This window comes from Anopheles arabiensis, chromosome 2 (assembly GCF_016920715.1).
Source record: "Anopheles arabiensis isolate DONGOLA chromosome 2, AaraD3, whole genome shotgun sequence".
Lineage (NCBI taxonomy): Eukaryota > Metazoa > Arthropoda > Insecta > Diptera > Culicidae > Anopheles > Anopheles arabiensis.
Genome location: NC_053517.1, coordinates 66,651,661 through 66,677,427, shown reverse-complemented (window position 1 = coordinate 66,677,427; position 25,767 = coordinate 66,651,661). Strand labels below are relative to the sequence as shown.

The 25,767-nt window shown below is 40.7% G+C and overlaps 2 protein-coding genes across 4 annotated transcripts in view; both read right to left on the bottom strand.

Moving 5' to 3' along the window:
• The window catches only part of LOC120897720, a 29,908-nt gene extending 11,214 nt beyond the window's left edge, over positions 1-18,694 (bottom strand). Inside the window, exons 1-2 of the mRNA XM_040302785.1 lie at positions 18,202-18,694; positions 18,079-18,140 (exon numbers count right to left, since the gene is read on the bottom strand). Coding sequence (XP_040158719.1) covers positions 18,079-18,140; positions 18,202-18,555 — 416 coding nt within the window. The 5' untranslated portion in view covers positions 18,556-18,694. The remainder of the gene's footprint in view (positions 1-18,078; positions 18,141-18,201) is intronic.
• A 1,318-nt stretch (positions 18,695-20,012) lies between these two features.
• LOC120897751 lies at positions 20,013-23,628 on the bottom strand. 3 transcript variants are annotated; one of them, XM_040302817.1, is made up of 5 exons: positions 23,335-23,628; positions 23,133-23,266; positions 22,797-23,060; positions 22,418-22,725; positions 20,013-22,359 (listed from the first exon to the last, which is right to left on the bottom strand). In XM_040302817.1, the coding sequence occupies exon 5, from the start codon at positions 22,220-22,222 to the stop codon at positions 21,152-21,154; it is 1,071 nt and encodes a 356-aa protein (XP_040158751.1). In that variant the 5' UTR covers positions 22,223-22,359; positions 22,418-22,725; positions 22,797-23,060; positions 23,133-23,266; positions 23,335-23,628; the 3' UTR covers positions 20,013-21,151. The 3 variants fall into 3 exon arrangements, with proteins under 3 accessions (XP_040158751.1, XP_040158752.1, XP_040158753.1); XM_040302818.1 differs by having other exon boundaries at positions 23,487-23,628; XM_040302819.1 differs by having other exon boundaries at positions 22,039-22,359; positions 23,487-23,628.
• Between the last annotated feature and the right edge of the window lie 2,139 nt (positions 23,629-25,767).

Here is a 25,767-nt window from a genome sequence, read left to right as displayed (position 1 = left end):
TATGTAAACATTTACAATGTTTATGTAGCCTTTTGCACAGAAAATCGCCATTTTTACCATAAATACGTAATATTTCATAAATATAATGCTTAACCGCATAAAAGCATTGATCTCAATCATATAATTTCAAAATGTGTGCTTGAATTTGCAAAACGATGCGAAAGGCATCTAACAACTTGAGCGATTTAAAATTCATATTGTGCTTGTAAAAAATAGCATCGTTGCGGTGAAACAACAACTTTTGACAGCTAAACTGCATCTTGAATGTCTGAAATTGTTTTGCTGACATTCGATTCTGACTTGTAAAACCCTGTATCCGGAGGCATAAAAAGACCGTTGGAGTTACACCAAACATTAAAACAATGAATGTAATCCTGTAGACGCGCACAATAAGTTAACGAGGACACTGGTAGGAAAATTTTGATGTCGTCAGCGTAAAGCAAACAATCATCAGGAGGAAGAACATAACCACAATCGTTGATAAACAGTAGGAAAAGTAAGGGACTAAGCACGCTGCCTTGGGGTACCCCAGAAGAGGCAATAAAAGGCTCGTGTGGTACGATGTACGATGAATCGTGTGAAAATCATCAAAATTTACAAAACACAAACGGACAATAACGTTCATCAGATGTTGGATTTGAATCAGTTATTCTAACTTGCATTGAAAAAGAATCAAAAATAATACAGCAGGAAAAACGCGCCTAAAGCTTCTTGGGTTGAAAAAAAAACTCAGTGGCAGGCGTCGTGTAGCGCAGCAAATGTTTGTTGGAGGTCTCCTAACGGGGAACATCGACTGTCCATCCCTACTCCAACGACTGGACATATATGCTCCAACGGCGACATCTGCTTAATGTCCCTCGTCGTCGAACGAACTGTGGCTCAGGAGACCCTATAATCTCTATATGCAGGGTTTTTAACGAAGTCTACCAATGTTTAGATTTTGCAGTTCATGTCGAGGTCGCTTACAGCTTCTCTATCGAGTCCTGCATAATGGTCATCAAACGATTTGTCTGCCGTAGAAGGCCACCAACGGAGATTTACTCTCAAAATGGAATCAATTTTGAAGGCGCGAGCAACAAACTAAAGACAATGCAATGAAAGATCGGAACCTTACCTTCGCAGCCACCTTTACAGACACCCACACGAAGTAGATCTTCAAGCCTTCTTCGGCGCTACACATGGATGGAGTTTGGTAACGTCTGGTCCGCCGCGTTAAAGTAGGTTTAAACGGGTTGATTGAAGGTAGAAAGTTGAACGACGAAATACTTATTATACGAGGGCTGACAATAAAGTAAGGTTTCCAACGCTACAACTTCGCCGGATCACGCGCTTATAGAAATCTGGAAACACCGCCGTGTTCCTTGGTTCCCCCACTACCATTTTGCTGCTGGGTGAGGCTTCCCCGACCGCTCAGTCTTGGCTGAGCAGCCGTCAACGATGCAGGTACACTGGTGGACATAAAAATAGGAACTTTTTTCTGTGACCGAAAAACATAGTTCTTGTCGGAAATATTTGGTAGCCCTGAAAAGGACTGTTTAAGTGGTTGTTGGGAGGTGGTGTTGCGGTGTTCCACAGAGCGGAAACATATTCTAACGATCAATGTGTTGACCGTTATTCGCTATCACTTCCTCACAGCGTAGGGCCATATCGCCGATGAGGTTACGGCATTCGCTTCTGTCTATGGTTAGCGTCTCCATAGCGAATCGGCAGAACGTGCATGCTTGTTCTTAAGCTGACGCTTGAGAGTTGACCACAGATTCTCAATCGGGTTGAGGTCTCAACGCAGGCCACGGTAGAACTTGCACATCCTCGTTTGCCAAAAAACATTTAACTGTTCGCGATGTGTGCTTAGAGTCGTTATCATGCTGAAAGATGTAATGCTCTTCGTCTCCGAATTTTTGTCGGGCGTATGGCAACATCTTACGACGTAGTATGTTTCTCTACCCTTCCGAGTTCAGTGTCCCGTTGATATGGAACAAAGGACCCGGGCCGTGCCAGGAGAAGCAACCCCACACCATTACGTGGCCGCCTCCGTGACTTCGGGTTTTTATCGTATTTTTCGGATGATACGCCTGATTAGGAAGGCGCCAGACGTATTTAATGTAGTCCGAACCATCCAGATTGATTCTGGACTCATCCGAAAAAAATATTTTGCTCCACCAAAAGATGGATGCAGCTAAATGTTCTTCGGCAAACCGAATGCGCGCTTCTACGTGGTGCGGCAGCAGCTTACGAACCTTCCGCGGTTTCCGGGCACAGAACCCACCGGCGTGTAAACGGCGAGACACCGTTTTCGCCGAAACTTGCAAACCAAGCTCCTGCTTGATACGAGCGCAAGTTTTGAAAGGGTTCGCCCTGATTATCTCAACCATCTGCGCGTCAACGTCAGCCGTTGTTTTTCGCGGACGACCTGTGAATTTACCCGTAGCCTCGCTACGAATGGCGTTGTCCACAAACGTCCGCGAACGGCCGAACGCCTTGCAGATGGTTTTGATAGGCACGTTCTCACGATACAAACCCTGAATATGTTTCCGCTCCTCTGGAGTGCAGTGCTTTCCGCGACCCATGATGAACTTGTGGAATTTTCAAATCGCAAACTTTCACCTTTACCACTGAATGAAGAATGAAGCGCAACACGGTTTGGATCTCTTTATATACAACCGAAAAACGCTGCCGTTACTCAAAACTCAGATAAGTAGCGCACCACAAATGCGAGTATAAAAGGCAAACAAACAGCGATTGCAAATTCAGTACGCCTCGAACGTTAGGCGAAAGAACTCCGCAGGAGCCAAAGCCTCTCTAAACCATACTAACAACAACATACGCCTCGATCTGTTGGCGATAAGAGGCCAACGAACTCCGCAGGAGCCAAAGCCTCTCTAAACCATACTAACAACAACAACAACTGTTGGCGATGACACACCTATTGCACGCAAAAAAACACACAACAAATTTTTTCCTATCTTTTTGTCCACCGGTGTACCCCTCGCGTCAGCGTCCAAGTGCGAATTGCGTTCTGTACTGGTGACACCTATTGAAATCCATCGTCAACTAGTTGAAGTTTACGGGGAAAAGTGTATGGACATAAAAAACGTGCGTAAGTGGAGCCGCAAATTCAATTCCGGGCGCACTAATGTTCACGATGAGGAGAGAAGTGGCCGACCGTCGGTCTCGGATGCGATTGTTCAAGCAGTGGAGGCATAAATCAAGTTCTCTCGTGTCATTTGTAAAGAGCAGACGTATTCACGCGAGAAAACAAACCAAAACAATTTAAAGACAACTAAGTTCAAGTACAACTAGGATGGACAGTGCAGAAAGAAGATGGGAGAATACGCTTCGTATTAGCTTTGCTGATATTGAAGTAAAACCATCGAAAGAAGAGATCTATGATCTAATCGTCAAGATGGTTCTCCCGACGGACAAGCTAATCCGAACTCACCTACACTTCATTCGGAGCACGGTGTATCTACAAATGGGTACACTAGAGCAAGCGCAAGCGGTAGTGGAGAGGAATAAAGGTAAACACGGGAGGAAGTGCGGAAACGTGTTTAAGTCATTTGACATCGAGATGGAGGATGGTGCGATCGATGTTTTCCTTCAGGACCTGCCCTACTACATAACCGACGATGAAGTTCGAGCAGAGATGGCTAAGTACGGGGAGATACTTAGCATACGCGAATTACGGCGTCCGGAAGGAAGCCGGCTTGCTGGTATCCTAATGGGAACATGGGCAGTGCGCATGATACGCAAACTACCGATAGCTTCATACATCACGATCGAAGGAGAGGTGACAGGTGTAACTTATCGCGGGAAAATCCGCACCTGTGCGCATTGTCAGCTGCCAGCACATCATGGTGTGGGTTGTGCAGTCAATAGGATGGAAAGAGCAGCACAGAATTCGTATGCGGATGCGCTTAAATCACCTGTTTCCAAACGCACAACAAAAAAACACACACACCAACAACACAACCCATCGGTGCCTCATGTTAACCTTCAACAAAGGCTTGAAAAGGTTACTCAAGCAAACACACAAGGGAGTATAAAACCAACAAACGTGGCACAGGCCGCTACACAAACCGCGGCTTCAGCACAACACACACACGAACCGATAGTTCTTCTAACAAAAACAATACAAAAAAACGCAGGCGAAGGCATGGAAATAGTTCAAGCAGCGAACAGTGAAGATGTAATAATCTTCAAAACGCCGCTCGATATTCCATCCGATCCTCTCTCAGAACCGACAGAAGAGAATAACACTGGTACAAAGCGACCCACAGATGATAGTCCGGAGAGTGATGCATCCTCTTCTTCCCAGGGCTCGCAAACCAAACGTAAACCCGGACGCCCACTCAAACATCCTAAAACGATGTAAGTACCATTTATAAGTAAATCCACTGATATATATATAAAAAAAAAATCTCAGTTATAAATGGCTAATGAATGTAGTTATAACATTGGTTCAGTGAACTTGAATACCATATCCAACAAAACAAAAATAGACGCTTTGCAGTCATTTATACGAACCACTGATTTAGATATTATATTCATGCAAGAAGTATATCAAACAAATTTAACAATCCCTGGCTATAATGTCGTGACAAATGTAAACGATACCATGAGAGGCACTGCAATTGCGTTACGTGAACAGCTTAAATACTCTCACGTAGAGCGCAGCTTAGATTCTCGTCTAATCTCCATCCGACTCGAGAACACTGGTACTCTCTGCAATATCTACGCTCCGTCAGGCAGTCAACGGAGAGCAGAGCGAGAAACATTTTTCAGCCACACATTGCCGTTCTACCTGCGAAACGCACAAGAGCCCGTAATTCTCGCGGGTGATTTTAATTGCGTATTAAAATCAAAGGACGCTACGGGTGGAGGGGATGTAAGTCTTGCGCTCCAGAACGTCATTAACAGTCTAGGATTATGCGATAGCTGGGAGGTGCTGAGAGGAAACTCTGTAGAGTTCTCTTTTATAGCTCGTGGATCGGGATCGCGCATCGATCGATGCTACGTAACCAAAACTCTTAGCACAAAACTTAGAACGACAAATATGCAAGTAGTCTCCTTCTCAGATCACAAGGCACTAACAATCCGTCTCACCCTCCCGATTCCTCCAGCTCCGCGCAGAAACGGATACTGGCAACTTCGTGCTCACATACTTTCTAACGAAGTCCTAGAAGAATTTAAAATTCAATGGGAAAGGTGGACAAGGCAAAAGAGATTTTACAACACATGGATAAAATGGTGGGTAGAATGTGCCAAACCCAAAATAAAATCTTTTTTTCGATGGAAAACTAATGAAAAATACAATGACTTTCGCCTGCATCAAAATGTTCTTCAAAAACAGCTAAGCTTATCCTACGAAAAATATTTACAACAACCAGATGAACTAAAGAATATAAATTTATTGAAAGGAAAAATGCTTGCTCTACAAAGACGTTTTTCGCATCATTTTACACGTATAAATGAAACATTTATTGATGGAGAAACTGTCTCCACATTTCATCTGCAGGAGCGCAGGAAGAGACAAAATATCATAACCAGTTTCCAAACAGGCGAAGGCATAAGCTTAGAATCAGTGGAGGAGATTAATAACTACATGTACAGAAAATATTATGAATTATACGCTGAGAGGACACCTGACACTCAAAATAACCAATCAATACAACACACGGAATCACCAAGTAACAATTTCTCCAGCAGTCAAATAATACCAGACGATTGTGTTGAAAACAGGAGTTGCATGAATGACTTTAACATGCATGAAGTCCTCTTTGCAATAAAAAAATCAGCTTCACGTAAATCTCCTGGTCGCGATGGGATTCCAAAGGAGTTTTATATTCGCACTTTCGATATAATATCTCGAGAACTAACATACGTGCTGAATGATGCTCTTCAAGGCAATATACCTAGCTGCTTCGTGGATGGAATTATTGTGTTGGTGCAAAAGAAAGGAAGCACAGCGGGCCTCTCAAATTTTCGTCCAATTTCTTTACTTAATTTGGACTACAAACTTCTCTCAAGAATTCTTAAAATACGCATGCAGGGAATAATTGAAACATGTCACATCATTTGACCATCACAAAAATGTAGTAACAAACCGCATAATATTTTGAAGCTGTTCTTGCTATCAAAGAGAAAATAATAGACTTCAAGAGAAAGAGAATCAGCGGCAAACTCGTCTCTTTCGATCTCACTCAAGCATTTGATCGTGTAGATAGGAGGTTCCTTTGGACAACGATGGCCTCCTTGGGATTCAACGAAAGATTAATAGAACTTTTAATGTATATTGGAAATCAATCCTCGTCACGGTTACTAGTAAATGGACACCTCTCCCCATCGTTTCCTATCCAACGATCCGTAAGGCAGGGTGATCCCTTGTCAATGATGTTGTTTGTTTTGTATCTTCACCCGCTCCTCACCACACTCGAAGGCATTTGTAACAATCAGAATGACCTGATCAATGCTTATGCTGACGATATATCGGTAATTTCCACCTCCCTTAACAAAATCGAGCTAGTGCGACAAACAATAGAAACATTTGGGTACTATTCTGGTGCAATGCTAAGTATGGAAAAAACAACAGCACTAGACATAGGACACATCACCACCAATAACACAATAGAAACACCATGGATTCGTACGGTAGAACGACTACGACTTCTCAGCATTCTATTCACCAATAACATCCGTGAAGCAATGAGCAACAATTGGGACATAGTCATAGAAAAATTCAGGTGGATGGTGTGGTACCACAGAAGAAGAAACCTTAATCTATGTCAAAAAATCACGCTGCTTAATACTTAATACATTCATATTGCCTAAGGTTTGGTTTACAGCCTCGGTGTGTGGTGCACGAGAAATGGACATAGCAAAAATAACGTCACTTATAGGCTTATTACTCTGGAGTGGAAGTGGATGTACTAGAGTTCCCCTACAACAACTTGCTCTTCCAAAATTGCGTGGAGGACTAAACCTTCACATTCCAGCCATAAAAGTTCCAGCACTGCTATGCAACCGATGTATAACACACAGAGACAGCCTTTGCGTAAGCTCCGAGATAATTAATAACGTAAATGAAGCAAATGTCCCAAGCAGCTATCCATGCCTAAAAACTGTAAAAAAACATATGGTGACTATACCAATTGGATTGGATACCATAATAACGACAAAAAATCTGACAAAAAAGATAACAAAGTCTCTACCAAATCCCAAAGTATGTTTGGAGACACCAACAAGAAATTGGCGCAGGGTCTGGCATAACATAAGCAGTCGAAAGCTAAATTCCGAACAAAGATCATACCTATATCTACTGGTGAATAATAAAATAAAAAATTGTGCCGATCTTTCTCGGCATCACCGCATTACATCACCAACATGCCCACACTGCCCAATGGATAAAACACTCAAACATAAGTTCTCGGTGTGTCACCGATCAAAACCAGCATGGTCATTTTTACAAAGACGTCTTAACGATATCAGTCCCAACAGACAACTATCTTACGAAGATCTACACGTTCCTGAGTTAAGTGGTTTAAGTGCAGCAACTTGTAGTGAAATACTTCGCATATTTTCAAACTATATCATCCACATCATTGGAAACAATGATCCTGTGATTGATTTAGATGTTCTTTCCTGTTGTCTGTTGTAAATAATGTTAAGTAAATAAACACATGTAATAAATATTTTTATAAAAAAAAATGCTCAAAAACCGCCGTGCGACAATTAGGGACTTGGAAGAGAAGCTTGGAGGAGTGTGTAGCAGCGAAACAATCCGTCATATCCTTGTGAACAACTTGCAGTATCACAAAGTTTCTGCCCGATGGGTGCCGAAACAGCTGACCGAAGACCACATGAAGCGGCGCGTGGAATGTGCGACCAAAGTTGTGGCCCGTTTTGAAGAGGAAGGCGATGATTTTTTTTGGAAGGGTTTGTTACGGGGGATGAAACGTGGGCTCATCACTACACACCCGAAACAAAGGAGTCGTCCAAACAATGGCGCCATAGCGATTCTCCGAAACCCAAAAAGTTTAAGGCGACACTGTCAGCCGGCAAGGTGATGGCTACGGTGTTTTGGGATTGCCACGGTTGTTGGTGGATTTCATGCCAAGGGGAACCACTATCAATGCAGCAAGGTACTGTGAGACCCTGGAAAAGCTTCGTCGTGCCATAAAAAAAACAAACGCCCGGGATTGCTGAGCAAAGGAGTGAAATTCACCACGACAACGCGCGCCCGCACACAGTCAACGTTACCCTTGACCTGCTCAAGAAATTTGGCTGGGACATCATCGGTCACCCTCCCTATAGTCCCGACGTGGCCCCAAGTGACTACCACATGTTCCCCGCCCTGAAAAAACATCTCGGAGGGAAGAAGTTTGAAAGTGACGCGGAGGTTCAGAAAGAGGTCAACACCCAGCTGCGCGAGGCGGACGGAGAGTAGTATTCTGCCGGCATAGACAAGTTCATCGTGCGGATGCGCAAGGTGTTGGAAAAAATGGCGATTATGTAGAAAAGTAGCCAAGACCTTGGCCTTTCCAACGGTGTATCGCTTTTTGTAAATAAATGTCATTTTCTATGAAAAAAAAAAATTGGAGACCTTACTTTATTGTCAGCCCTCGTACGTCACTTACTCAAATGCCACAAACATCATCGGATAGGGGAGTGCTAACCCCGAACCATTTCCTTCTAGGCAGCTCGGCGAGAAAAACACAGCACCAGAACTAGCGAACACGCTAAGAAGTAGCTACCAACGAGCGATTGTCCTAGCAGAGGCCATGTAGGATCGATGGCTGAAGGAATATGTACCCACACTAAATCGCCGCACTAAATGGTTAGAACCATTAATCCACTAAAACCAGGAGACCTGGTTTTTATTACAGAGGGTGCGAGGAAGGAATGGCTGCGAGCAATCGTGCAAGAAACATACCTGGACAGGGATGAAACAGTAAGACAATTACTGGTATGTACCGCTACAGGGAAGGAGTTAAAACGTCGTTGATCGATGTTGAAGAGAAAGATGGGGAAAACATAGATTCCCCAAAGGTACCGAAAATAACACTGCAGACTAATAAAATATGAGTGAACAGCAACCACGTGCAGACAGATGAGTTCACGCGGTGGAAAATGGAACGGATGTTATTGTTGGGATGGCCTTAACTGACACCGGGTTGTTGATGTTCGAACGATTTCGAACATCTTTAATTTCGGATATTGATAGGTGCTATCAGAGTCCGTTGGATGGCGTGAAGAGAGGCCGTAAAAAGAGAAGGCACTCAACTATTATTATCTTTTACAAATATTAACATTAAGAATACAACCAAAGAACTGCAATTATTTTATCTATTATGATGTTAACAAAATAATTGTATCTAACGTAACTGCAAACATTTCGTAAGAAGAAACTGTCAGGCAGCTTCTAAACACACGATTAGAAACAGTGGAATTTTTTTAACCACTTACTACGTTACGAACTTATTACCAAACCACTGTTACGTACTCATAATTGAATTAAAATAAAGTGAAGATAAGAAAACGCTAACCGTCACGAAATAATCATTTCGTAAACCAATATATCACCGAACGTTGCTAACGCAACAGCGTTATAGCATTTTATTCTAGTTTGTGCAAGAAGGGAGGGAGGTGGAATTAGTTAAGCTTGAATAAAAGATCATTCTGTTTTACTCCAATATATTTAACTTTGCAGTACTTACATCATGATTAGTACAGATCCCCGAGATACGCGGACCTTTATTCAATATCAAATCAATTAATTTATGTAGTGACTATAACTTCTCATTAAATGCTACATTACACGAGCATTTGCTAAATTTAGACTGAAAACTGCGTGATTTGACTTCCGAAATTAGAGATACGTGGTTTATCTCGTCCCCCATTAATAGCGTATCTAGGGGACAGCCCCAAATTTCAATCGCAATCCCAATCCCAATCGCAATCAGAATCCTAATCAGAATCCCAAATGAATCCCTAACGAATCCCAATCTCATTCGAATCGCAATCCGAATCCAAATCAGAATCGCAATCGAATCCCAAACGAATCCCAAGCAAAGTCGAATCGCAAACGAATTCCAATCTCAACCGTATCGCAATCAAATCCCAATCGCAAAGGTATCTTTTAGGGATTCAAATCCTACAAACTGGATCCGATCCGATCGAATATTTCTAGGTTTTATGTTCTTTAACGCATAAATAAATAATAAATAAATAATCGAAAGGACTATCGTGCTCTCTTGGAAACAGGCGGCCGAGCGAGACGGTCACACAAAAAGGGCACTTAGGAGTAATAAAATAAATTAATGTATTATTTTAAATAAGTACAATATCTTTTGACCAATCCTCCGCAATATCACAAAAATTACAATAACGGATTAACAACGCATTAAAACTTTACATATAAACACCGATACGCCCGCTAGTCCCTAACGCTCGCGCTCGTACCTGTTAACACTCCTGTCCTGTGGTAACCTGTCGTCGTCCCGACCTCGGTCCTCGGAAGGATGGCGATGGCTGCGCCCTTAAGCTGCACGTAGATGTTGACAGCTCTAGCATCTGAAAGTCGTCGCACGTAGCGAGCGGCCCAGTGCACAATGTTGCGCAACGTTGATTCCGTCCACAACACTAGGGATCGAATATTCGAATCTTAAGAATCCTTAATCTCTCAACTCTAATTCTAAGTGAATTATTATAAGTTTTTCATGATTTTAAAATTCCTAGCGGGCTTAAATCAAAACCACAATTTGTTTCAGTGCTCTGGTAAACTTAATAATGAAACCTGCCGAACTGATGGCTGAAAGCAAATTTACCGAAACATGTTGAGCTCTGCTCATTTTGTTTGATATTTTGTAAAATACGCAAGGAAATTATGTGAAATTTCGTATATGAATAATAAATTAGCATATAGCCGTCCCTTTCAGAATAAAAAAACATTGCATTTCTCTACTTAAAAAAATATGGGTTGAGTTAATTTTCAACCCGTTTTGCGTAATTACTCGTGTTTAGTTACCCTGCCAAAAACAGGTACACTGCCGAATACTGATACCTTATAGATCTCTATTTCGCAAAAAAATATTTGGGCAATGTAGTTGGAAAGATGGTGGTCAAACAGGTCCAAAAATAGCATTTTCAGACTTAAAAATATTGTAATATTATTTATAGTCGTAGGCAAAAACAGATTAACGACAATAAGTTAAGAGTGCGTTGTTCAACTATAAAAAATAAGCTTCGTTACGCCAAATCTCGAGTAAATATTCAAGGTGTGCGCAAGACCAGGTGCATGAAAGAAGAAACGAATAATAAAAGGCCTTTTAGTCAACCATTGCTTTTTGCATATACCTTTTCAGTTTTGAAGCAAGTGGATACCAATGACATTACTGACATGAATGACATACCAATTTTTATCTTGAATAAAAAACATAATGGAATTGAAGGAAATAAATGTTTTCGAAGAATATTTTAATTGATACTAGTTGTTGTCACCTAGCGAACTGAACGACCTGTATTAAACCAGGAGGGTTAACGGACACGAAGCGCAATCCGATTAGGACACGAAGTGACGAGGGAAAAGCTATAAAAAGAGCACAGCATAAGATATGCGCCCTTTTCAAACCACTCGCGGAAACTAGACAAATTTTTTGGCAAACTAAAATAAATCGTTTCGGCAAGAAATTATTCCGCGTTGGTTTCATTTTCCTACACTAGTGATGTAACGGTTAACCCAATCGTAAGCAACCCGGAGTTATTAACATCGCCCCGAAATGTAGAAGTTAGACCAGCGCCCTCGCGCGCCCTCGCAAACCGCTGTCAATTGCATGGCGGGCTCTACGACGATGATCCCTGCACGAAGAAAGTGACTGCAGTGACAACGAAGGCGTGGAATCAGGAATGTCCAGTTTCAGAAAAAGCTTAAGCATTGAGCGCTTTCGTCTAACATTTATCATTATGCCGTGGGTTCGCTTTTCTCATTGTTTGAAGAAGAAACTAATTTCAGGCTGCCGAAGAAGCCAAGGTCTCTATTAAATTACCGTCTATCGGCATCAAAAACATCTTAGGAGATCAATTTTGGTACAACGGGGTAGTAGAGTGTCTATTTTGCAAATCAATGTCTAATAAGTAGTATAGTTATTTATTAGCAACCTACAACCAGGCCCTACTACACTTTGGTTGGAATTCTCGATGGACGGATTGCCCCTACACAACAGCGGGCCTACACAATTATGGCCAATTTTACCTGTTTTTGTGGTTGCCCTGTGCTGTGGGACAACGTGCGCGGAGGACTATCCTCGGCAGGTGGTTGCAGAGCTGAACCGGTTGCATTCGGCGGGTGTGACGCTGAGAAGAAAGAAGGTGAAAATACGTGTACGTGCCATCATCGCTCCCGTACGTGCTCTTATCAAAGATAAATTACGATGGAACTAAATTATCATTTCTTTCATTAAATGATGTATTTCTATTCTCATACACTATTGCTCATACTGGCTACGATTCCTGCCTTAAGTTCACAGATCACACTGTGTATGACCGTGACACGCATCGGTTGCACTTTTCCGGAGTAGATGCTCCAAAGAGAACTGCCCCACTCATTGCTCTGTCATATTTTGTTATTATCGATGGTGTACACACTACCGATCGACTTCATCTAATCGATCTAGGAGCGAAGCGATTTTTTATAAGATCGTGGAAAAAAGCACTTTTTGACATAGTAGACGTTGGATGAATAAAGTTTATATCAAGTATATAATGGTAGAGCTGCCTTCGGAAGTGCTACAAAAGCTACGTATCTTGAAATATGTACAATTTTGGAAAGGTGTTGAATTTAAAAATTTCTTGCACTGCCCCAGCATCGTTGCACTGAAGTATACGCTTCCAGAAGCAGCGTATGATCATTTCAAATTGTTCTTCTGCACCGTGACCAATTTTTTCATGCCTATTTGATGCACTATGAGCTGGTACATGAAATTCTGCTCAAAAGTGTCTACGGCGATTATTTCCTTACAAGCAATGTCCACAACCTAAAACACATGTATGAGCATGTATGTAAATTTGGGACGTTGAATGAATACTCCACCTACTTTTATGAAAGTGCGCTATATCTAATTAAGCATATGATACGTACAGGCAACAATATTATGCCGCAAGTTATTAATTGCCTTAAAGAGATCCCTTAAATGGTTAATGAGCTCAACTCGGCTGCCCAACTCGACTGGATTTTCGCCAGTATCCTGCTATAATGAACAAGCCAAGTGGAGTAATCCTACAAATATGGAGCAACTTTATTCTCAGAAAAGGAGAACTCGTTGGATGAGTTATGTTAAAATATAATCATCATCAAGTTTGCCGGAGTAATCCAGTCCTTTGGTGTAATTACTGTGAAAGGGCAATACTTTTAAAACAACATTCGTTTTTCATGGATCCGCGCGACTCATCACTGTTGCATAAATTGTTTTGCAAAAAGAATGACCTATTCCAAGCAGGCCACGGGGTTTCCTTGAACAATATTAAATGTTAGTCAGTAAAAATCGATTTAGATGAAGGAGATAGCAAAGTTGTCATACCACTCCTTCACACTTCATTGAAATAGCTATAGTTTAGAATCAATAATCTTTACTACTACTACTACTCCTGATAAGTATGTTTTTTGAACTGATTCAATATTATTGAAGTGAAATAATTTGTTCATTATTTTTTGCTCCATTTTGATTTAGCGATCGTAAAATATTTGATACTTGTTTGTGTAGTTTGCGAAAATAAAATATAAAGGCCGGGCTACATTGATCGTACTCCGTAGTGTAATTTTTGTGAACGCGTACGCCATCTAGCGGCGGCGGGTCGAAGCTAAAGGCTGGTATAATTTATCTGTTAAAAAGCGTTTTGGGTCGAGGAGCCTATAATTTTGATCACAAATCAGTAAACAAACAGCTCGGTGAGTATGTTCGATATTTTGTTGTGTATGTTTTTTTGAAAATATGTGGTAATTTAACATACATATTGTTATTCTAGCCATGGAACAAGCAGGAAGCAATCGACGCAATGAAAAAATAGTAAGTACAACTGTTTTTAACGAAAATTGTGTGTGTGTGTGTGTGTGTGTGTGTGTGTGTGTGTGTGTGTGTGTTTGTGTGTGTGTGTGTGTGTGTGTGTGTGTGTGTGTGTGTGTGTGTGTTTGTGTGTGTGTGTGTGTGTGTGTGTGTGTGTGTGTGTGTGTGTGTGTGTGTGTGTGTGTGTGTGTGTGTGTGTGTGTGTGTGTGTGTGTGTGTGTGTGTGTGTGTGTGTGTGTGTGTGTGTGTGTGTGTGTGTGTGTGTGTGTGTGTGTGTGTGTGTGTGTGTGTGTGTGTGTGTGTGTGTGTGTGTGTGTGTGTGTGTGTGTGTGTGTGTGTGTGTGTGTGTGTGTGTGTGTGTGTGTGTGTGTGTGTGTGTGTGTGTGTGTGTGTGTGTGTGTGTGTGTGTGTGTGTGTGTGTGTGTGTGTGTGTGTGTGTGTGTGTGTGTGTGTGTGTGTGTGTGTGTGTGTGTGTGTGTGTGTGTGTGTGTGTGTGTGTGTGTGTGTGTGTGTGTGTGTGTGTGTGTGTGTGTGTGTGTGTGTGTGTGTGTGTGTGTGTGTGTGTGTGTGTGTGTGTGTGTGTGTGTGTGTGTGTGTGTGTGTGTGTGTGTGTGTGTGTGTGTATAAACTGTTGTCTGTGAGTCGCCGGCTCGGCTCGGGGACTTGTGCTGAACATTTTATTGAAAAATGTAGTGTTTGTAGGTTTCACAAGTGCTTAAATAATTTGGTGTAGGGTTTGTTCATCTATTTCATCATTTAAACTACATTGCAGAGTGTGTGAAACTGGTTGTTCGTTTTGGTATTGTAGCGGTTTTTAGTATAGAGCGTGTTTTTTTATTCATGAGGAACGGCTTTGTCGTATTGCTTGGTAGAACGTTTTTTATCAAATTGTAAGCAAAATTTACCGGCCTATGTGTATACATTTAATATAAAAATAGCACGTGTTATTATTATCACTGTGGTTCCGGTGTGACGGCTAGCATGACCGAATTATCACGCGATTATCGACCTTTCTGTTGTTTTAATTTAAATTAAAAAAGGGAAGTATTTAACTGAATTTTCTTTTTCATTCCAGGATAATGAAAAAAGCCTCCGTTTCATTGCCGAGGTGCAAAAGCACCGTGTTTTGTGGGAGAAAAAAAATAAAAACTATAAAAATGTAGTTTTGTCGCCCTACAAAACTGCTGCGATAGCGGCCAAGGAGGAGGTTTCGCCACAAGATGCGAAACATCTGTGGTCCCGACTCCTTGGCATTTATCGGACCAACAAGGCCAAGGTTAAGAAGACGACGCAAACCGGTGCAGGTACATGTAGAAAAATATGTATACAGTTAATTTATTATTTCTCATCCCAATTGATTATTGTTTTATTTTAGGCAATGACGACGTGTTCCGGCCACGGTGGTTCGCCTACCGTGCGATGTCTTTTGTAGACGAGGCCACCCAAGATGCGGTGCATGGAGACACGGTGAGTATGTTTATACTTATTTTAAATAACTAGTGGTGTGGGTCAACTAGTTTGTTTAATCTTTGGCGTGGAAGCTAATGTCAGCTTTCAAATCAATTTTACATAAATGCCTAGTATTGAGCATCAATACATTTGGGTATCCATGATTGATAAATGTTCTCCGACGAAATAATTGACCTTCATCACATTTCGAAAGATTTTACTGTACAAAGTTACGTGCGCACGATTATCGCCACGTTCTTCCACTCAATCCAGCAGCAGCAACCAAACGAAACCGGCATGTGGCCACGTTTATTCGGTGAGTGAGCAAGTAAGCCAGCTTGCAGTTTATCCAGCCGCTAATAGAGCAGGCGAGTAATGCTTTAAAAACTCCGTAGTTGTTGCACTCGCGTACTTAAATGTATATTATAAATAACCATGCTGGTGGTAATGTACAGAATAGTCGGTGTAGTTGTGTTTGCGATTTCATAATGTATCATTAATTTTAATATCCATGGTATTGGTTAATTAAATTTACGTAGAACGATTATGTTTTAAATGGTTTGCAATGTGGTTCCTTATGTTAGCATGATTTTCTGAAGGTCGGGAAGCAATGTTTTGGAGATTGGTCAAGCCCCCTTCACTTCTCCAATCTCCATCGACTCGTCGCCCGCGAACAACCTTATCAAATGCAGACGGGGGTGTGTATGTGTCCCGCGAAACATGCTTGCGCAAAAATTGTGCAAGTAAACTGTTGTCAAAACAATGTTTTTGGCAACATCCGGCTGCAGTTGTATGCCTTTGAGCACTCTCCATCGATTCGCTAATATTCCAAGCGAATTTTCAACTGGCATACGACAAGTAGAAAGCATTTTGTTGAATGTACGCTCCATTGAATCAGGAGGATGCACCCCGCTGTACGGTCTTAAGCAGTAATTGGTAAAGGCAAATGCCTTTTCACCGAGAATAAAGTATGGGACTGGGGTTTGGTACGGAACCTGCAATGTCGTTGCTGGTGGAATGTTTAGTTGGTCGTTTTCTAGCTTGTGATACAGCCGTGTGTTTTTAAATATTCCACCGTCCGATATTCCTCCCTTACCACCAGCATCTGCCCATAAAAAGTTATAATCAGCATCGACCACAACCATTAATACAATACTAAAAAAAAATTGATAGTTGTGATTTTCGGATCCGCTATTACGAGGGCAAATAATTTCAACGTGCTTCCCATCGATTGCACCTATTGCACCTGTTCCCTCGTGGAGGCAGCCACCGCGGTTCCACAATCGTTGGACGACATCGATTGGGATGCCGCGGTTGCCTTCGACCCCGAGCCATTCTCTCCCACTCCTTCTTCCTACCCTTCTGCTTTATCCGTCACTCCTGCCACGATCCGCGAGGGAAACGGTGTGAGTGGGGCCCTCAACAACTGGCTGCAACAACCGGGTTCGGGCGCAACAGGCGCACCGGAAACCGCAGATCCAGACGATTTCGGCCGGTACGTGGCCGATGAGCTTCGGCTTATTCCGTCTCCAAAAAGGAGACGCATTATGAGTATTCAGCGGGAGTTATTAGAATCATTAAAAAAAAATCTTTAAAAACATAACTTTGAATACTTTTTGAGTTTTGTATATCACATTAGTTACTTGATTGAAGAGCTACGTTCGAGGAAAAAAAAAGTTTCCGTTTTCATGTTACATGAACCTTTTAGTAATGGGCGGGTCGACCCGAACCTATCGGGTCGGAGCCATTAGAAAGCGACCCGGAGTCGTTCGGGTCAACCCAAAAGGTATAAGTAGTTTCTGTGGGTGCAAATACTCCGGTAGGTGCGAGAAAGCATAAACGTCTCCGACCCGTTGGTGCTGCGAGTTCGGGTCGGGTCGGGCCACGGTAGGTTCGGTTGCAACGAGTTCGGGTCGACCCGAAAGATCAGTAGGTGCGAGAAAGCATAAACGACTCTGACCCGTTGGTGCAGCGAGTTCGGGTCGGGTATTGAACCTACGGTGGCCCCTACTGATCTTTCGGGTCGACCCGAACTCGTTGCACCCGCGGGTCGGATTTGATTCCAACTCCGACCTAGAGCACCCGCTGCACCCACGGATCGGAATCGATTCCGGCTGACTCTTTTCATACGAGGACGTTCAAGAGGAAAACGTAGTGCAGCACATTTCACACGTTCATTCCGGCTCTGTTTTTCATGAACTATCCGCCGGCATCTACTACCCAAGCAGTGAATTTTGATCCAAAGATGCATGTAGAAAAAATGAGGTTTTTCGCTATAATTTCAACTCTACTCTGTTGATCAATACTGTTGTGTGTGAGTTGAAATTTTTATCAATCGCAATAACATTTAGAAAATCTTTTTTTTTACCTTCACACTGCTGTTATTCATGCGATTAGAATACAGTTGTTCGCAATGTTTGTTGTTTCTCTAGCAAAATACCAATGACAGGCCAGAGAAATGGTTGACCCCGACAAACGGGAAAGTTTACTGGCAGGCCCTGGGGCCTGCCACTGGGTTGAACGTTTTAAACATATAAACGCTGAAACGAGGCTGGTTACACCCGCCTCAACTTACCTTGAAGCCTCGCTAAGACATGCGCACGTCTCTTTAACTTTTTTGCTAACATGCCTCGACACCTAAAAGTATATGTTGATTAGTAAAAGTGTGCTTAGCAAAAGCAAAAGTAATATTACTTACCCGGAACACGTATTGGAGACTGGTAAATGTCTCTCCAGTCGCAAGATAACGCACTGTTATCAGCAGCCTTTCCTGTTCCGTGATTGCTTTGCGGAAATCAGTGTCCATTTTCGCAATTTTTGGACCAACAAGGGACAGTAAATGTAAGAAATATTCCTTCTTCATACTTAAAAATCGGTTCATCGTCTCGTATATACCCGATGTCGTGATGTCGGTCAGTAGCCGGTTGCCGGTTTCGTTTCGGATCAGGAATAAGTCCTGAACCCACAAACGACGTGCCTGCGGACTACGGGAACGAGATCGGGAACGATCCCGGACTTCGTTGTTGTCATTTTCAAGCTCTGGCTCGCTCATTTTTCCAAAAAATCGAGAACCACCAAAATTTTCACTTCTACTAAACACCGGCCGGCAAACGATTCAAACGATAAACAATGCACACTGCTGCGATCAAGGTGATAACATAGACTACAATTATATGTGGAAGATTTGGCTGTGGAAGCCATGATGGATGGAGTTTGGCAGATGGGAAGGAATGTTATCGTGCGCTTTGTATGAAGCTTAGGCACCCATCTGTCAAATGACGATTTGCCCAGCAGTACTCGGCGTCCTGACCTGTAGCAATTTATTGATTTTGATCAACATGTCAAACGGCATACAGACAGCTTGGTCGAAAATTGATGAGACACCAAGCATGAATAATTTTGGCACTTAAATTATACCCACATCTAGCTTGCGCTGGTCGCCGCCAGATGCGCTAGTGAATATAAAAATTACGCCTCGGAGTACGATCAATGTAGCCCGGCCTTAATAATCTGTTCAGGCACAGACCAAGGATAATGTATTTAGAAGGTTGATTTTTACCGCTTTTGCTGGGCGACATTGTGGGGGACATCTGTCACTCTCTGCATAGAAATTTCATTACCCCGCACCAGCCCTCCCCGATTTTTATACCGGAGCCCCGGAAGAGATGTGTCAAGTCGAGAAATGTCATTTTGCTCTGAACAACTTCACCTTGTCATTTATAACACCTTGGGCACAGACAAGGAAGCCCTTTCAGTTGAATCGTGGTTAACGAAACACGAAGATCATTCGTTAAGTTCGGAGTGGATTCCGTGAAATAAACTCTCTGCTAATTGTGCGATACGAGAATCAACAGCTGTAAATATGAAACACCCAGTCAGACAGCCTTCTGTTAATTTACCCATTCGAGCAGTTTTTTGTTGCTTGTCCAAAGAATATGTAAGAAGAACATGAAGGTGAAGGAAAGAGCTACTGTCAAAACAGTAATTTAGAAGCAAATTAGCGGTCGCAAGTTTCTTTTATTCTATCGTTAAATTCACCTGCAGCAGTACAAAGCATATTGTTAATGGTAAGTATCTATGAGCAAATAGGAAGAAACATAGAATTAATCAATCCTCAATCGATGAATACCTCATAATGGTTTGTACATATGAGTTGTACAGTGCGGTAATATAAAGGTAAATTAATGTCCGTAACATAATTGTAGTGTTTATTTTGATATTTTGAAAGAAAAACGTAGAAATAGTTGTTATATATTTTAATAATATTATTCTATTAGAATTATACTGTAAGCTGTCAAAGGATAAGATAAAGAGGTAACCAAATATATAACAAAAACAATGATCGCACAATGGTTGTATGCTTCGATATCATAAACAATGGTTAAGTTTGAACAATTGAAACATTGCACTCATTTTTAATTTTTTTTGCTATATTTTATTCATCAATTTGATATATGATATTTTGTTTTGAAGCAATACTGCCTTCTTGAACCATTTCTTCTGAATCAACAGAACTGTTATTTATATGAGAAATCGTATAGTTTCGTAGGTATCGTAACACGGCACTCTTTACAGATACTAATATTTCCTATGTTACGATCACAATATTGATTAATTGAAGATGCCGTATGCAATTGTAAAAACAGATGAAGGAAAAATCCAAGCTGTACCAGACACTTGGGTGCAAGGAACGAGTACAAATTGATTGTATTTGTTATGGCCATCAGCAATACGAAATTCTCCGATTGAAAAATATCTAGTCAGGGCACAGCATCATGAACCACCCAGCCAATTTGAAAGAAAACGTTGCACCGTCATACAGACAGGTTTTTCTACGTTCGAAGATGCAAATCAACGTACTAAACAACTGACCAAACGATTCTATGAAGATTCTTCGTCTGCACAAAGTGCTCAGCAGCAATTAACAGATCCTGAAAAAATCGAAATTGTATGTCATCCAGACGATATGAAATATTCAGAGTGGGCGGCCAACGAAGAGGGAGAAAACTTAGAGTCCACATCATTTTCAGCTCCAACATCTAATCAAAATATTGAGAAACTCATTGAGTGTGTGGTAGACTTAAAAAATAAAATGGTCGAGGATCATAACAAGATCTTCAAAATGTTAGCAAGCCAAGAAAAACGAATGGAAATTCTTGAAAGAACGGTCGCTACTTCAATAGCTGAAAGAAATCTACGTGAAGAAAACAACGGTGTAGCTATAAATTGTAAACCAGTTCACTACGAAATGAGTTTGATTTGCAGTGAGGAACAATTAGAGCAATTTGAAGCTAAGCTTAGCATGGCCGAGGAGAAGACAAAAATACAAGAATGGTTGCAATGCTCTATTACTAACACTGGCAGTAAAAATCGCATGATTGAAGCTTTGGATAAAATTTTCGATAAGAATTTCCTCCCTAAGTGCAGTTGGAGTGGAATAGGATTTCTGGAAAGCAAAGTGGAGTTTTAAAAGTTTGAAAAAATTATTGAACTATTTCGGTTTATTGGCACAACGACATCCACTGTTCCTGATGTGCACGACTTTTTAAACGGCAAATTGAAAAGCGCCAAAGCGCGGTCAAAGATCACCGGAAAGAGGAAAAGCACATCACACGTTTTTACTAAAAGTAAAATAAAAAAATAAAATATTACATTGTGATACGTGTATAACATGTGTAATGCATATTAAAAACGAATTCACCTTTCTTACCAGTACCTAATGCTATCAATTTACATTTCATTCGATAGCAACTATATACAATGTTTTCAAATTCTAAATCATTAGTGTTTCGTACATATATGTTTATGTGCGAAGATTTAAAAGGACGTTCAAAGAAATCGTGTTTAATTTTCAAAACTTCCCCTGTTGCTGAATAGCTATCTTCATCATTCGCCACAGCTCCCCTGAACCTAACAATTTTGTTATCTTTAGTCAAAAACCATCCATTGTGATCGTCATTTTGTAATACAAAATCCGATCTTACATGCAAGTCTTTATCACATGAAGTTTTTCGTTTCTTTAAAGCAGGGTAAAGTTCTACGTTCTCATTTTTATAAAACACAAAATCTTGTAGCTCTAGGATTCTATTAACAAATTGTTCTATGTGTTTAGAACCACCACGCAAAAGATATTTTAAGTATTCCAATCGACATTCAAATGGGAACGATGAAAGGGTAATTAGAGGACCGAAATGGTTAACTTCTTCGTAGATATGTAATAGGTTATGAAAGTTACTCACTAAAGCTTTAACACCATAAAGTTCTCTTACACCACCAACAAAATTTGTTAACATTGTACCAGCAACTTTCCAGTTATTTTTATATACAGAGGAAGATAGTAAAGTAATTGCGCAAAATAGTATCAGAAAATTATTATAGGCATTAGCTGGAGGCACTTTTTTTAGTACAACTATACTTGCATAGTAAAAAAACGAACTTAATTCTGACCCTTTGTAATGTGGCTGGTATTCGATTGGTCTAATTTGCCTATGTATCTCACGTGGAAGCTTTATAGACTTTAAAAATGAAGAAATTATTCCGCATTCTTCATCGTACCATTTTATAATTCGTGATAACTTGCCTTCCTTCCAACCACGAAGCAATCTGCGAAACACTCCTAAAAACAAAAGGTGTAGTGGATCGCTCACAATAATGTCCCGCACGATATCTATATAAGGAATTTCTAATAGTGGTGTAGTTCCTTTGTGATGGCCTTTCATTTCTTGTTTTTCAAATTAAACATGGGTACGAGGTTTACTACGAAGATTTGGAAACACAATGGTATGTGCTTCTGCACTGTGTATACCCATGCAACAACATTTGAGGCATCCTTCCTTAGCGTGACAAGCAATTACAGCTGTAAAATGAACTAATTAGTGACTAATATTACACAAATTTTGTTGAAAATCTCTTACCTTTTATAAAAGAGCGTGCCGGGGAATCAGCTATAATTGCTCTCAATTTAATGGAAACATGCGCATTTTGTATTTCTATGCCGTTAACCAGGACATCCTTCAAATCCTCAACCAAAGGTCTTAAATAATTCTCTAATTGTGTAGGATTGCTTTCGCCACAAAATATAGCAACACACATCGGCGGCACATCAGGCATTTCAAACAAATTGATGAATATTGGCCATAGCTGAGTTTTACCACTGTTATGAACAGGTACCCCATCAATGGAAACATTTAATGATAGAGTGGATATCACAGGTGCACATTTGCTAAAATATTAACAAGAATTGCAATACGTTACATTACAACGATATACACATAGTTGAACAATTTCTCTAACCTGAAATACTTGGAAATACAGTTACGGTCGCATGCCAAATGCCATTGTACCAGTACTTGCCGCCTGGTATATCCATGATTCCTTCATTGCTTCGTCTAGTTTTTATTGATTGATTCGTCAAAAGGGTCCAAAAACGAATACAATCTTCTTCGTCCTCGATGATTTCATCAAAATGGTTTATTTCGCCATCTTCTATGTTGGATGAATGTGTAGCGTCCATATCTTCAAATATGGTATTGTCCATTTGTTGCACATCATTTTCACCTATTATGATAAACATAATGTGAAATGATTAATTTCTTTTCATTAGATAAACAACAAAGTAGCAACACTTACCATTCAAGCTACTGATATCATGAAGTTCGTCAGGAAAAGGTTCATCACACTCCGCTTGTTCCCGCATGAGTTTTAATATTTTATCGCCTCTGCGATATAACATACCGGACTTCCTACTTATTTTAGCAGACATTCTGCAAATAAAAATTGAGAAAAAACCGTAAATCACTGGCTCATATACCCGTTTTAGCGCTAACCATACATAACCAATAAGATAGTGTTGTGTCAGCGTATTCAATATACGCAATGCTGGTTATGTATCAAAATCATTCTCAGGTAAAGCACTTCTATAATATAAACTTTTCACTGTATCATATATCTAACTAACACAATCATAATACCATTAATCCATACATGTTATCATCATCTATCACCGAAATACACAACACAAGAAGAATTGGAAGAACACAGAAGCAATAAATATGCTAAATATATAAAATTTTGCGAGAAAATACTTTTTGCAATTTTTTCTACAATGAGCGGCAATAATTGTGGCGACAATGGCGTCTTTCGGTTTTCGATGTATGCTGCGTCGCACATTGGGCTCGTATACAAAATATTAAGGTTAAAATTTTTTGACAGGAATTATGTCAAAACTGCTCGAATGGGTAAATTAACGACTGCTAATTTACCATTAAATTACTCTTAAATTACTTGTAATTTAGCGGTAAGATAGGGGTAAATTAAGTCCGATTTGTCTGACTGGGCAGCTGGAAGATGGAAAATGCATGTTGGCTGTCTTGACACCCATTATACATTTCCCAGATTCGAGTTGGGATTTTACGGCAGTTACTGTTTTAAGAAGCGCACTTTATTGGTCTGCTGCTCACGGCGTGGCAATGGGAACTGAGAGTGACGCGTTTCCTGTCTTCTTCTACCTTAAACATGTCCCGTCCGGCAAAATGAGTGTATTTTTTGAGTGATTTGAGTGACGCTGTCGAAATACAGTGTCCCTTCGACCAATGAGTTACCCACTCACGCGAGCCCTCCCCCACCCCACCTGCAACGCATGGTGCGCTCTGCAGTTCTCAATGTGTTTGTGTTCTTTCGAGCTATGCTACGAACACATGTAAAGATAGTTGTTTCTTTCGTTTCTCGTTTTCTTTCATGAATAGACACGATCGCAAATACGCACTTATTCTAAAAGCAAACACAAACACGGTCATTTTTGGTTACATTAAACACTTTATTGAAACTTAGTGTAAACTTTCGTCACACATTTAGAACCTAACAAAAACACACATCATGTGGTCGTCCTGCTACAGGGTTTCCCACGATTTATTGGTCAGTTCCCATGATTTTTTGGTGCGTCCCCACGATTTTTTGGTCGTATCCCATAGATTTTTGGTTCGTTCCCATAATTTATTGGTATTTTCCGATTGGATATCAATACAATTGCACCAACAAATTCTGGGAAACGACCAAAAAACCGTGGGAACGCACCAAACAAACATGGGAACCCACCAAAAATTGATGGGAACCAACCAATAAATCGTGGGAAACCCTGTAAGTACGACCTCCATCCAGCAAACAAAGGGTTTACCAGCATAATAAACAACTGTCCACTTGTTTATAACAAAAGTCGTTTTGAATAGACACCGCTGTCTACCACTTGCTCACACGTCAGATGGTGTTCTTCTTCTTCTTCTTCTTCTTGCGAGCGGGAATGTATCCTCCTATGTTGTTCAAACTCTTGTTTAAAACAGCATATTCAGAGGCTTACTCTATCTTTTAGACTTCGACTGTCTAGAGTCATATGTCTTTTGGTTCGGGAGCGTATTTTCTTTTTCCTATTTTTTTTTTTTGTGCTGTGTTGTTTGCTATTTCAATCTGTCAGTTGTTTAAATGTATCTGTTTATAAGTTGGTGTATACTTCTTGTGTTAAGATTTAAGAATATCTTTTCTTTTAAATTTCGATGTTGTTTTCTTTCATGAAACGGATAATTTCTTTTATCGTTGTTCCTGTTTTTCCTTTCCAATTGGACATAAAATTATTCCAAGGTATGAGAGGTTTGAGTCTCTTTGATTTTTGTATTTTGTGCAGTAGAAAATTTTATGGCGTCCCGTTTCCGGAGTATGGCAAGTTGGACAATCACCGTTTTCTTCGATCTTCATTTTAGCTAACCAATATCTGGACAGGTCATGGCCAACCAGTAATTTATTTGTTGTTTTGATTTCATTTGCGCTTAGTGGGATTTCGTCGTACCAAGGTTTAAATTGGAATTCTTTATGAAATTCTTCTAATTTCTTCCCTTTCTCTCTACACTCTGCTGTGTACCAATCTTCAGTTTCTTTTCTCATTGTGTTCTTTATGTTGATTGTTGTGTCACTTATTCGTAGTTTGTTTACAATTATATTTTCTGATGAGCTTCCTTTTTTGGCCAATTGGTCGGCTTTCTCATTTCCGGCTATGTTCATGTGTGCTGGTATCCATCTTATCTCAGCATTGAGTTTTTCGCTTGTTTTTAGGATGTTATGTGTTGTTTCGTCTATGTAGCATTTCTCTTATGCTTCTTTTAGGATATAGCATGCTGCCTGGCTATCTGTATATATTGTCGGGTTTTTTATATTATTTTCATTTGCAATTTGTAGGGCTTTTTCAATTGCTGTTATCTCTACAGAAGTTATTGGTACC